The 13,624-nt window shown below is 40.7% G+C and overlaps 1 protein-coding gene across 1 annotated transcript in view; it reads left to right on the forward strand.

The window, feature by feature from the left end:
* SPSB4 (splA/ryanodine receptor domain and SOCS box containing 4) overlaps positions 1-9,573 on the forward strand; it is a 48,510-nt gene extending 38,937 nt beyond the window's left edge. Inside the window, exon 2 of the mRNA XM_010218697.2 lies at positions 9,054-9,573. Within this exon, the coding sequence (XP_010216999.1) occupies positions 9,054-9,181 (128 nt within the window). The 3' untranslated portion in view covers positions 9,182-9,573. The remainder of the gene's footprint in view (positions 1-9,053) is intronic.
* Positions 9,574-13,624: the final 4,051 nt, after the last annotated feature.

The following is a 13,624-nucleotide window of genomic DNA, read 5'->3' on the forward strand; positions in this document are numbered from 1 at the left end:
TTGGTAAGCACATTAAGAGAAAAAGAAAATAAATAGTGCTGATACCAAAAGCATATATGTGCAAACCCTAACCAAACACAATGGGAGCTTGCCAGCAAGCTGATATTGCAATCTTTAAATAAAAAGGAAATATATCTCTTAAAAGAATCAGCTTCTCGGTAAGGACCTTTGTTTGTAAGTCTGAGAATATCATGAGCCTAAACTGTAAATAATACATCAAAGGAAAAGGTGGCAAAAATGTCACTCCTCCTTTTGGGCTGGAAATGGCCGGACTGTCTTCCCTAAAAGCTGCTGCCCTCTGGTGAATCAGCGCATTTCATGAGCTCTCTAATGGTGGTTTGGGTAAAATTTCTTACTCTCGAAAACTTTAACCCATCTATCTACCTATCCCCCTATAAGATAAAAGATTTCCCTTGTGTCTAAAACCATGTTGAGGTTATTTTATATTTTACACTGAGAAATCTCTGTGCATGTGCCCCAACATAGAACTGTGGAATATTAGAAGTATTTCTTCTGCACTACTGGTCACAGCACTTTCCTAAGCGCCTCGCTCTGCCCCGTGAGCTCGAATCCAGGCAGTGGTCGCTATGTGGGGGCACCTGGGGCTTGGAGCAGAGGTACCTGGCTGTGAAAACGAGGTCCCCGTGTTGCTAATAGCTGTAGAGAAACGCGTGTCCCTGGGTTTGTCATCTTTTGGTCTGCTTTAGACGCTGGCCACAGGGGCATTGCGGTCCAATACCCGAGCTGTTATTTATTATCCTGATATGAGTTAGCGTTGATGCTAACTTACAGTTCGCACGGTTGTAGTGCGGTGCCGGGATGCATATTAGAAATACAGATGTCTGCTAGAATGTGTGTTTTTGTGGGGCTCACGTCCTGCTGGCTTGGTTTTAGAGCTGAGCCCTCCGCTCTTGTGGAACAGCAAATGTCACCCTGTTAGTGACAAACCCTCAGCCTGCCACGTGCTCCCTTGCTTTCCTTCTCACCAGCAGGTTTTATGCTGCTGCTTTATGCTGCAGGGCATGAAAACATGTAATATAAAATGGCATGAGGATGCTTCCCGTGGGAATTGTGCTTCTTCCTTTTTTTTTCCCCAAAAGAGCCAGGGCATTTTTAGCAGGAGTGCAGGGTGTGGGCAGGATGCCGTGGCGGGCAGAGCTTTTCCCGCGTGCAGGCGCAGAGCACAGGAGCTTGTGCTGGGAAGGGTGAAGGAATCGGGAGCTGCGGCTGTGCCCGGGGCATGGGCGCGCGCGGAGCAGGACGGCGCCGTAGGCTGTGCTGAGGCTGCACACCAGGAACGGTGACAAATCCTGAATTCGGCAGGAAAATAATTCAGATCGTCTCCAGTGCCTGTTTTATGCTAATAGAAATTATGGTACTTAAGAAAAAAAATCACTTTCAAGAAGTGGAAATACAAATGGCACGAAACTTAACAGGATCAAATTGATTTTATTGAGCGTAATTTGCAACTTCATTTCTCCAGATTTATTTGGGTGTAATTCTATTGATATAAAAACTAGAGTAATAATGTGATGCATCAGATTTGCAAATAGCCCCTGGAGATCATTATGCAATTGCATTAAAATTTAATCTATAGGCTGCTGCCAGTGTTTTGCTTGGTCTGAGGAAATCTGCCCATGTTGGAGCCTCCGGGTAGTTTAAATTAAAGCCGTTAAGAAAACGGAATGTAACAATGATACAGGGAATGTAGTCAAATATTTGTCTTAAACAGTCCAGCACATTTCATAGAAATGTAAGCAGGACAGCCATCAGTTCTGTCTCCCCCTCAGTGTAAGGACACTTCTTGAGGAAAGTAGCAATATGATACAGAAGATGCTTTGACTCAATATAACTGCAAAACAAAACCAGTTATTGTATAGTACGAAACACCTACATGGAAACCTCTTGTGGCAACTTACAGTTGAGACTATGTTAAAAGCAATAATGATCCTGAATGAGCATGTGTGAATTAGGTATGGTCATATTGAACAATTTTCAGGGTGCTCCAGTATGTTGGGCAGAGCACAGGAGAGGAGGGCACCGTGTGCTCCAGCCTGGCACATGATGGATGTGCCCTGGAAACTCCAGCGGGCGGGTGAAATAGGCCAGTGGGAACCGGGCAGCCCAAGGAGGCTGCTGAGCAGCTGAGCTGAGCTTGCGCGCCAGGGTTTTGCCTTTTTGCATCTCTTTCTCCCTCTCGTAGATGGACGCCTAATATACAATGTGTTTAGGAACAACAATTTATGGTTTTGACTATTCTATATGATGAGTTCTTTCACCAGGACATCTTTCTTTTATGCTCTGCCACTGCTATTAAGGCAGAACTGTGCCAGTGAAATGAGGGATGGGAAAGGTGTTCCCTCAAAACTGTTTCTGAGAAAGTATGTATTTTTCTGGAGCAATAGAAGGTTTGCAGCAATAGAAGGTTTGTAGGCACATAGGTACATGTGCATGAGTTTTATAAGAAGTACTCATTTATGAAGTACTTATTTCTTGAAGAGAGAAAATGCAAGAAATTGCTTCAGTTGTGTGTTGTAGTGTAGTGTGTTGCTCCATCGCTGGCACTGTGCGAGTTCCTGGTGCAATAGCTGCCCACCTGGGCCATCCCTGAAACCTGCACTTTCCTTCAACTTTCTTGGTTTTTGCTTTGCCTATAAATCTGTCCATAACCCCCTGAGCACACTGGCTTTGAACTCCAGTGAATCCAGTCGGTGAAATTCTTATCCAAGCTTTAATCTTTTCTCACCTTGATATATTTTAGCTTCTACCTTTATGGCCTGGCACACAGGCGGGATGTAGTGGTGATAAATGTGCCTCTGACATAAAGGATGCATTAGAGATTAATCCATGCCAAGTCCTCATTCCCAAGACCTTAAACTTGGGAAATTTGAACTGAGAAGAGCTGTGAAGCCAACGTTTATAGCCTTGGCCCATCTCTAACATCGAGCGCTTGACTGGTTTGAATGGTTGTCTTAAAAGAGCATGAATTTACATTAGGTGCCTTTCCTGCTGCAAAACGTTTAGGTCATCACTGAAATAACTGGCTCAATTCACCCTCAAAGCATTTTCAAATACAAAGACGAAGGAGTAGTTTTGTTGGTAGCATTTGAAGGTAGGAGAACAATGACAAATCAGAAAACCAATCTTTCCCCTGATTCACACAGGGAATATGCAATAAAATCATACACGTTGCTTTCTCTTTCAGAACAGAATATATGTATATATTTTTTATGTCAGCATGCAAATTTATTAAGCTGTAACAACAACAACAACAAGCTTATTATAGAGCTTTGTAATTTTTTTTAAGCCACTGCTTTGTTAATAAAGTTCATTATTGTCTGCCACTATTTTTCAGCTTCTGAATGATGTACAGCAGTATAATTAGGAATCTGTGGTTTGGAGAAATAGTGTGCTAAAACATTTTCAAATGTGAATCATACCTATGATTTTGTTACTTTAAATAGAATTCTTTTAATGTGTATGCACATATAAATTAGCTGAGCTGATTCAGAAAACGCAGCTTATCAGGAAATGGATCCGGGCTTTGCCACAGTGCGTCTGGTCGCAGAGCCTGGCCTTCGGCCAGCCTTTATACCTGCTGCTACACATTAAAGCTGTCCGAGGGAGAGCCCGTTTTTAGGTGGATCATAAGGCTGCAGGTGGCTCAGAACTCTCTAAATACTGCTGAAGTGGTGAGCTGTGGAGATGCTTGGGGCATGGTTTATCAGCAGCTTTGGAAGGATTCTAATGATATTAAAAGCTCAGATGCCGATACAGCAGCTGGGCGCATGGACGGGGCTTTAGGGAGTGTGAGACTCTGGCACTTTGCATGCATATAGACTAAGGTTGCCTCGCTTTGTCCCATCACTTCCAGGGGCCACGGCTGAGTTTGTGAGCAGGGGCCCAGTTAAATGGGCTGCCAGTGACCCGACTGTGTTGTTAATGCACAGGTGACTTCGTGTCTCTCTCCTTGCATGTGCAAGACCTACTGCCTGTCCCGAGGGCATATGTGGGGCTGCTGTTGTTTCTAGGTAAACAGGCAGCCAATCTTTTAGGTGCATTCATACCATAAATTGCTTCATTTCCATTTGTTGTACTTGCCTTAAAATTTTCACAATTTAGGCTGCAAATGAGAAGAGTCTGTTAAGGCATTTGTTTTTCTTTCTTTGAGGGGGAAGAGAGGGGAGGCTAAAAGGGAGAAGCAGCTGCCTTTGGTTATTTACTTCCAGGGGTGATCAGTGAGTATCTGCTCCCATTGCCTGAGCTCCCAGTGCTCAAGTAGGGGTTGGTGCTTAGAGCTCTCTTGCAGACTTCACACGCGACCTCCAGCCAGTGCCTTTCACCCCTGTTTGCTGCCGCTGCTTTGTTAGTAAAATAAATACTGTTTAATAGTCTTTGCTTCTTGCAGGGAGTGCAGTGAGTTGATATTTGTAAAGCACATTGAGCATCTCAGAAGAAGGTTGTGACAGGTATATGTGTGATTTCCAATATCCAGTCTTCCTACAAATGCAGACATACAAATTCTTTTTGTAGGGAGAACACCCCTGTAACTCCAGGGATTTAGGTGTACGCTTAAGTCTACTGGCTTGAAATCTTTAAACATGACATCTAAGTATTTATGGAATTTACTGGATTCGGCTATGTGCTCCGGTGCTTTCCTAAGTCAGGAGCAGTCGTCCAAGCGCTGCGTCATCCTCATCGGAGATCACAGACCTTGGGAGCGAGGGCGGGAGCAGCGCCCGGGGGCCCTGGGACACCAGGACAGCGGGAGCCCGGCCCTGCTCTGCTGGGAGCCTCGTGCTCGCCGGGAGACAAGTAGTGTGGAGTAAGGGGAACGTTGCAACAATTCCCAAAAAGCCCCGTGATGCCGTTCGAGTGGGGGTTGCTGTGAGTGGTGATTCTCCTGGAGCACCTGAGCTGTGGTTAAATGGAGTGTCGGAATGTATTTCCTCTGTACAGTTAACTGTGGTGGGCTGCATTGCTAAAAGACATCTGTGGGAAAAAGATAAGTGATTTGTTTTATCATGTTATGCCTTGCCTAAATTTTCATTGCCGTTAGGAGATTTATTAGTATTTTTCATGTCTGGTCATAGCCTGTGTTCTTTAAAATATTATTTGCAATTTCCTTTCTTTAGAAGGTGCCATTTTAGGAACATGAGTCAGATTTTCCATTAGTTGCATCAAGGAAGCCATAAAAATGCCCAGAGGATTGTATCTACGCACTGCCTTATGTGGGAGAATGAATTTGGTCCTTACTGCATAAAATTAAAACAATAATTAAGCTTTGGCAGAAAGCTGGGAAGGAAAACTGCTCACCGTATATTTGTTGTAAGTGATAATTAAATGGTAGTTGCAAATCCCACTATGCCTCACTTCATCCTAATGGGGAAACTTAGTCATTGAAGTGCCCATTGAAATGCTCTAACAGGTGCTTTAGTATTTAGGGGGAAAAAAGGGAGAAAATTCAGATCTAGGGGAATATGGGACCCAATGCTCCGGTGTGGTGACATGACTTTTACACAAAGCTGTCTACACCGTTTGGAAGTCATCACATATATGAAATATCACTGAATAGAGGAGTGTGTTTTATTACGTTTTCAAGGCAAAAAAGCTGTAAATACAAAGTAATGTGGTATTTTAATTAGGGCTACAAAATAACTAACTTAGTAACTTGATTTCTGGTAAGAAGCGATTTTCACAGAAAATTGCTTAATTTTTTCACCAGCTTTAAATTTGTTTTGATTAGCCATCTCCCCACCCCTGCACAAGTAGAAATTAATAAAATAAGATTAAAACCAGAGTTTTATAGAGTAATGAAAGCAATGAACCTTACAATGTTGCACGTTCTCATAACTTTAAGAATTCATTTCAAAAATGAGCATTAATATGTGGCAGGTGGCGGTCATGTGCTAAAAGCTGCTTTGCATAAATATAAGCATTATGTAACATTGCAGTTGATACCAATAGCGTTACTGGATGTTAGATGACTTGAGCGGTATCTTCATTATAAATGCGCATTGAGAAAGATGAGGAATCCTTGTTGGAGGGCCAGATTGTTAAACGACTTCAGGTCGCCAAAGCTAAATTAATATTTCAGCCTTTACTGATGCGAGAGCTGCTATTGCTTTATTGCTGTTGCAATTGCTTTATTGGAGAAATGCTCACAAATACGGTTGTTTCTAGCAACAAGCCTTGTACATCAGTTAGTTAATATCTTTAGATCTCTAAGTTTTTCTTTCTCCAAGGTAAATATTTAATGCTCCAAAAGGAGACTGTTTTTTCCATAGTTAAACTTATGGCTGAATTTACGGTTTCAGAATATTCCTCTCCCATCTTGGCATAGTTAGAACATTTTCTCCTCGGCGTTATTTTTTTATGATCTTAGTAGCCTTTCTAATGCCAGTGGAAATCTCAGTTTGGAAATACTGCTAGTGCTTCTGGATGGTCTGGGTACATCACGGCTGTACGTGTGGTGTGGCTGTCCTGGAGGTGGTTGAACTTTTCCTTTCCAAAGGAACCAAGTATTTTGTAACACCCGTGAATTTTTATATCTGTAAAACCCGGAAAGCCGAGCGCTGCGCTGAGTGGGAGAGCGCTCGCATTACGGTGTACAGCAAAGGGGCAGTGACAGTAGATTCCATTGAGTTAGACTGTCTGATAACTTTCAGTCTTAGTTTTACATTCACCAGATAAACCATTTCAAAACCTAAAGGTGATTTTTTTTGCTGAGTTCATTTTTTTATGTAGGATTACCCACAGCTGCACAGCTTTTACTTAAAGTGCTATATTATATTTTCCTTCAAGCTCTTAAGCAACACCCTTCCCCCCGCCAAAAAACATAACTTTTGTTTGTATTCTAGACCAGATCTGTTCTAATTTTCCTAGAAGTTTTATCTGCTGTTGCATATAGAGGAGAATAAAAGCATATAGTTAAATTTTCGAGTTGCAAACACGTAATCAGTACATGTAATTTAGCAGCTGCTGCAAGCACTTAGGAGCATTTTCTGTAGCATTTGTAAATTCCCTGTGGAATGAGTAAGACAGGAGATGCTCATTTAGCATTTCAAACTCAGAAGATATCCCAACCTTTCCTTAAATTATATTTTCAAGTTTGGGATTAGTTCTGCCCACTGAACAGTTGCACAGATGGCTGCATTTTGCATATTCCTTTGTTTAAGAGAAAAAGAGACCACATGAGCAGTTAATGGTTTAAAACACTGTTAATCTTTACTTTACATCTTCTTTATGGGACCTCAGAGATTCTGGGAAGATGCTTGGAAAATTGTTGTTTATCGTGTGAGACCTGTAGGATGTATGTTGCATTCTGGGTCTGGAAATCAAGAGCTACTCTTGCTCCTACTTATCCTGCTGAATTAATTTTATAGCTTCACTCCCTAAAATTTGATGTCTGTAAGTCTGGTACGCAAAAATAAAAAATATGACTACAACAGTATATAGAAAAATGTGCTTTGTTACTGGAATGAGAGAAAAATTTTTAATCTTTTCATAGCCAAAATTCTAATTCAAGTAGAAGTGGACTTTATGGAGAAGTAGATCCTGCATCTGAGCCACTGATTGGTTACAAAAGTAAATATCATTTTTAGCCTTTCAGCATACCGTAGAATAGTAGTGCTTTTCATGGGACATTTTTGGAAACCGCTGTACTCAACTGCAGACTATTCGTATCAAACACAATTTGGTAAGTACCTGAAAATCTATGAAGTCAGTCAAATGTCACCAGAACACAAAATTTTAATGTACAAAAGCAGTCCTTAAACTTGCTAGTAAATCTTTAAATCTTTAATTTGTGTATTAGCTAAAGGTTTGGTGGATTAATATGCGATATGTGTAAATCTACATGTGGTACTTGCAAGAACTCTTGCCAGAAGCACTGAGAGAGCAGTGCAATGCTGAGGGCTTTTAACTAATGTCAAGTGTATTAAAAAGTGATACAGGCATGAGAGGGACTTTTTTTTTCTGTTATTCGAAAGTCTTCCTATGATTTTAAAAAGCTATTAAAAAAGCTTTTCTTTCTGTAAAGTTTTTGTTTGTTTGCTTGCTTGTTTGTTTGTTTTCCTGTAGTCTTTACAACTGTTCTCCTTTGAAACCAAGAACTGAATCCATCTGGTTAAAGCTCTTGTTCAAGGCAGATGTAAGGGGGCAGAGACTTCAAATGGTGCCGTCACGGGCTGTCCGGGCTGCACCTGCTGATCCTGTAGCATTTCCACAGGAATTCTGTAGCCTGGGGTAGGATACAGGATGGGTGGTTTGAGATGCTGCTGATCGTGTGCTTGGGTCTCCAATCTTAAGTGTTCTTAGTCAGGCATTTCTGACAGACACTTAATTCACACCTATTAAGCTACACTCCAAGGATCGGAAGGTGTTAATATGTTTAGGGGCTGTTTCTATAGGTATCAGACAGAACACAGCCCCCCACAGTGTGCTCCCTGGTCAGCTGAATCCTCCCCTCGCCCCAATTTATTATTGGCAGAAAAGGTTAAATTTCCCATCATTTTTTAAGAGTTTTTCTTTTCTTCCAATAAAGTTCTTATTAAGAAAGGCTAAGGAAGTGTTAGGAAAAACGTAGTGTTTGCTGAGAAGTTCAGTTACTCGTAAACACCATTTCCAGTTCCTAGGACACAGAAAGGGCTGGTAGGTAAGGTCAGAAGTTGCTAGTTCAGTTCGCAGGAACAGAAACATGAAGAATGTTGTCTTATGAGCGAAGCAGAAACTCTTTGTCTTGTTAGAAATCTGGAAATGCAATAACCTGCTCTGCTGCTGGAAGTCTCGAGAGTGATTCTGGATTATTTTAAGCTTTATAGATAAGGAAACTGTCTGAAACTTTGCACTCGTTTATTACATGTGAAAGCATAAAATCTGTCTCTACTTCTGTTGATAAATGATCTTAGCTGCCTCAAGGTTGTCTTTTTTCCACAATACCAGAACTGTATTTTGGCTGTTTAGTACAATACAGAATCTATTTAATAATGAATTAAACACTGTCAGTAGAGATACTGAAAAATTAACCGTTATCTTTCTTCCATGTTTTTCAGCTGAACCCCTGCCTTTAATGGACTTGTGCCGACGATCAATTCGTTTTGCTCTGGGCAGAGACCGCCTGCATGACATAGAAATTCTACCTTTGCCTCTATCTCTGAAAAATTATTTACAGTATCAATAAGACATCTAGAACCCTCTGGCCTCACGTTGGACTAAATCAATGCAAGTGGCAGAAAAATTGTTTACAACAAAATATTAATCTTCATGATGGACACATAAGTGTTATTTAATTTTTAATATATATTTTTTTCTGAAGCAGTGATACCAGATCACTGGGGGGATTTCAAGAATGTGAAAGCATTGGTTTGTTCTAAATTCCTGAGTTCTCTGTTGCCTGTTGTGTTTGCAGTCCCGAAGGCCGTTATCCTCAGCTGGCACCGAGTGGTTTGTCTCCGCGGACTCTGACCCATGCCAACGGAAAATCTGTCTTGCAGGACCCATCCTCATGCAGGACAGAGCATTCTTCAGTAGTGTGATTTTTCTCCCTCTCTTCCCCACACATATGCATACACACGTTCCTTATAGAATTAATTAGCAAAGGAAAAATCTCCATAAGTAAATTCTGAAAAAATGATTAAACTTCGGTTAAACCAGAATTAAGAGCTTTGAATGTTCAGAATTCAACGTAATCAAGTCTATAATGTTAAAAAATCATATCACAAAAAAAAGAGATTTTTGTCCAGAAGGAGAGCGTGTGATTTAAGAACATGAGAGGAAAGAATGGTACACAGGTCTGAAAGCTCTGTTCTTGGCTATGGTAACAGTAAGAAACAGTCTGTTGTTTTCAAGACCAAATCTTATCCCTCCAAAAAAGCTCTGCAGTTTATAATGAAGTGTTCACTATCCCAAGATTTTAGGATATTCGTATTTTAGAAAGCTTGTCACTTTTTTATTTGAACAAATTAATAATTTTTATGTGGTATGAACTCTAAATACTTGGTTCTTTCTTTAATGTATGTGTGGTTATAATTTTTATTTATCTGTTTAGAGTTTGTGGAGTTCTCATTTACTGTTTCCCATCTTGGGGGGACTTGGGGGGTTTTGTTTTCCCCAACTCCACCTGAAATGTATTATTTTTTCAGGCTCATCCCATTTTAAGATGCTGCTTTTTATTTGCATTTCTTACATGTTTCAATTTATCTGCCTGATCAGTTATCTAGTTTTTAAACTGGAAGTTGTTGTTATGGCAGGAGGTCGAATGTTTAGACTGAGCTGCCTTCAGCATATTTTAATGTGAATTTACTGATGAATGAGGAGAAAATTTCTAATAAAGTCTACTGTCCGAAATAAAGCTCCTGTCTGCCTTGCTGAGCTGTCAGCTACACACAGGACTGCACGCAGAGCTGAGGTTCAGTCCTCCTGCAGCTCTGCGCGCGCTTCTGTGCGTCGCTGCTTCGGAACCGCAGCGCGGGTGGAGATGGGGAGGCTGCGGGGAGCGCGCAGCCACGCGCTGTGCGTACCCTTATTGCCCACGCCGGGGCCTTGAGCACATCTCTGGTCAGGTTCCGCCACGTAAATCCGCACTTGGAGACTCGGTCCAGAGCAGTGGGGTCAGGCTTTCGGTCAACCTGCTTTTGAGGTAAGCTGAAATTGGACCACTGCTGAAACAGGCACAGGCACAGACATCCGGGTGGCTGCCTGCTCTCAGTTACCCTGAGATGAAGAATTACGTTTCCCTTTTCTGACTGACAAGGTACAAGTCTACAAGCAAGCGTGGAAGCAACCAGGCAAGGTAACTGAGAGATATTGTAAATGGACTAACAAGTATTTGCTCCTCTGAGCTTAACCCTACGTGCTTACTACAGCATCAACTTACTGCTGGACTTGCTTTCACTGAGTACCAGAGTTACATGTTGTATTTTTACCTTAGCGTTGCAAAGAGGAGGGAATTACTGCTGTGCTCTAAGTTTCTCTTTCTTTTCCTGCTTTGTTTAAATAAAACCTTTTTTCTCACTAGGGACATAGGAGGGAGGAGAAATGAGGAGGCAGTAACTTGTCCAAATTTAAAAAATTGTCAAGTGATCACTCATGAGCAAGGTAAGCAGCTGTATAGGAGTGGCATAGTCATGATAATCCTGGTAGGTCTAATTTTTTCATCACTGAAATATATTTTAGGTAAATATCTCCTAAAATCAGTGCTGTACTGGCTATAATTAGACTTCTTGTTCCTTTTAATAATGCAATTGTTAAATATGGTCTTTTCTGTTTTTTAACTTGACCCAGGCAAAAACCTTTTTAATGTGACAGTTAAGTGTGAACTTATATTGTGAGATAAATTAAGGGTATATCTGTATGCTAATTAACCTGGTTAATTTGCAATTGGATTTGGAATTTCAGTCGGTGCTTCTTCTGTAGTCATTCCTCTAAACTTTTAAAGGGACACAATGCCAATGCTAAATCTCCTTATTTTAACTTTCAAACTTATTTTCTAACATTTAGAAACACTAGTTTGATTCTTTTAACTTCTCCTTAGCTGCACTGTTGTAATTCTGTGAATGAGATCTTCCTCTTCATATGGGATTAGGGCCCTGCATTCAAGGGTTAAAATCTTTTCAATTTAGTTTTCCTGTAGAGGAAGATATGCCATGCAGGAAATCAGTGATACTCAGTATTCCTGCTAACTGTTTGTGCATAAACATATCTTCCTCTGAGAGGCTTTAAGAAAAGCAGAGTGCCCATCGATATTGCTCAGACTGAGCGCAACAGTGAGGCTAAATAAGTAGTCAAAATATTTTCTTCAAAAAAAATGCTGAAAAAGATAAAGTTCATCATCTTGCTGAATTCCAGCCTGGTTGGTGCATTCCTCTCGTTGATCCTCAAGGTCCGCTTCACTGGAATGCAAACATTCTTTACTGTCTGCTGTTGGAGCATGTTGAGCAATAGTTTATAAGGTGGCATTGCAGAATAATGCATTGACCTCTGTTTCAGCTAAAGCCAAAGCCCAGATTATAATAATTACTTAACCTGTACAGTTGAAACTTCTTGTTCCTCTATCAAGGTTATCTTCAAGCTTGACTGTAGCAAGATACCTGTCCAGGAGTCCACCCCAAGGGATACGTCTCACTGAGAGGTTGATTACTTACTGTAAAGCTGCACTGATAGGGGTTTTGCAGTAAGACCTATCTTGCATATGTATTTTTAATTTCCGCTACTTCAAGCTTTCATCTCAGAACAAAACACAGGCAATAGCTGCAATAATTTTCAGCATTTATGTCCTTGTGTATGAGCATGAGGAGTGCAGTTCTTCTAGGCATGGCCTGGAAGTATCCTCCTGATTGATGTGCTAAGAGTAACAGAAACTGCTTAGAGCAAAGCACAGGGCTTGCCCTTGTGATATTTAAAGTTTAAATAAATAAATTAAGTAATTAAATTAAATAAAAAAAGACCCACACCTGTAACCACTCTGTTACTTAATTCTTGGTGACTGGCACTTGCTAATTAGCAGTTTGCAACAAATGTTTCACCTGCTCTTTGGGCTTTGGCCTCTAAAATAGGGTTTTCCTTAACAGTACAAGGTCTCTTACGTCAACATTATGCAGGTGAGTTTTGGGTAAATATATTATAGCTTTTCTTTTTCTTTTTTTATTTTTTTTCCTCCCCCTTCTTACAGTGTTGCTGCTGTTCATCTTTTTTCAGCTTCTGGGAGAGGGGAGGCTTGGTTTAACCATTTAGCAATGCTACTTTTGCAGTCACAATTTAAAAGCACAAAAATATCAGTGATATTTTCTGGTTCTGTACCACTCAGCTTTTAGAATTAATTAAAACTGTAGTTTTATAAAACCTAGATTTGGGGTCAAATTTGAGAAGCCAAAATTTGGTGTAGCAGCAGTCATACCTGTTTCCTTACCACTAGCCTGGTAAAGCCAGGACTAAGAAGGATTTATTTCTGCTTCGCCGTGGACCAAGAAAAACATACTAAAATGTCTGCATTCTTATCCAGAGGTAATATAATACAGTGCATAGAGAACTCTAAAACTTGATTTTATACTTTCCATTTAATTTTTCTCAGGTTTAAATCCTTCTGTATTGCCTCAAACTTTTCTAACTTTGCAGTAGTTTTGCTTGACTCTGGGAAAAAATGTTGCAGAAGCAGGTATGTATGAATCATTTGAGTGTTCCTGATATTTATAAAAGAGCAGCAAGCCAGGAATGCTATAAAATTTCCTTCTCATTTCTTCTTTGGTTGGTATTGCTAAATTATAACCATATGTTCTCGCGTCCCTGGGCAGCAGTCGCTGTGCAGGGAGCTTTGTATCGCATCCAGCCGTGCTCGCTCAGGTACAATTCCCACCAACATCAGTGGGAGATCTGCCTGAGTCAGCACTGCTGATTTCAGTTCCCATGTAAAGATCTCTAAACATTTCCAATACATTGAATCAAGTGATACTTTATTATATGTAAGCAATGTCAAGCAGATGGTTTCAGCAGAAGTTTTTCTAATTTGGCAAACCATGCTGGCAAGTGTAGCTAGGTAAATGTTGTGAGAAAGCTGAACGAAGAAATGTGTCTAGTTGAGGCTCAGTAATATTCAAAGAGAGAGTTCAGGCCCTTGATGATTTGGAAA

This window comes from Tinamus guttatus, unplaced genomic scaffold (assembly GCF_059628265.1).
Source record: "Tinamus guttatus ecotype Peru unplaced genomic scaffold, ASM5962826v1 Tinamus_guttatus_pri_ptg000364l, whole genome shotgun sequence".
Lineage (NCBI taxonomy): Eukaryota > Metazoa > Chordata > Aves > Tinamiformes > Tinamidae > Tinamus > Tinamus guttatus.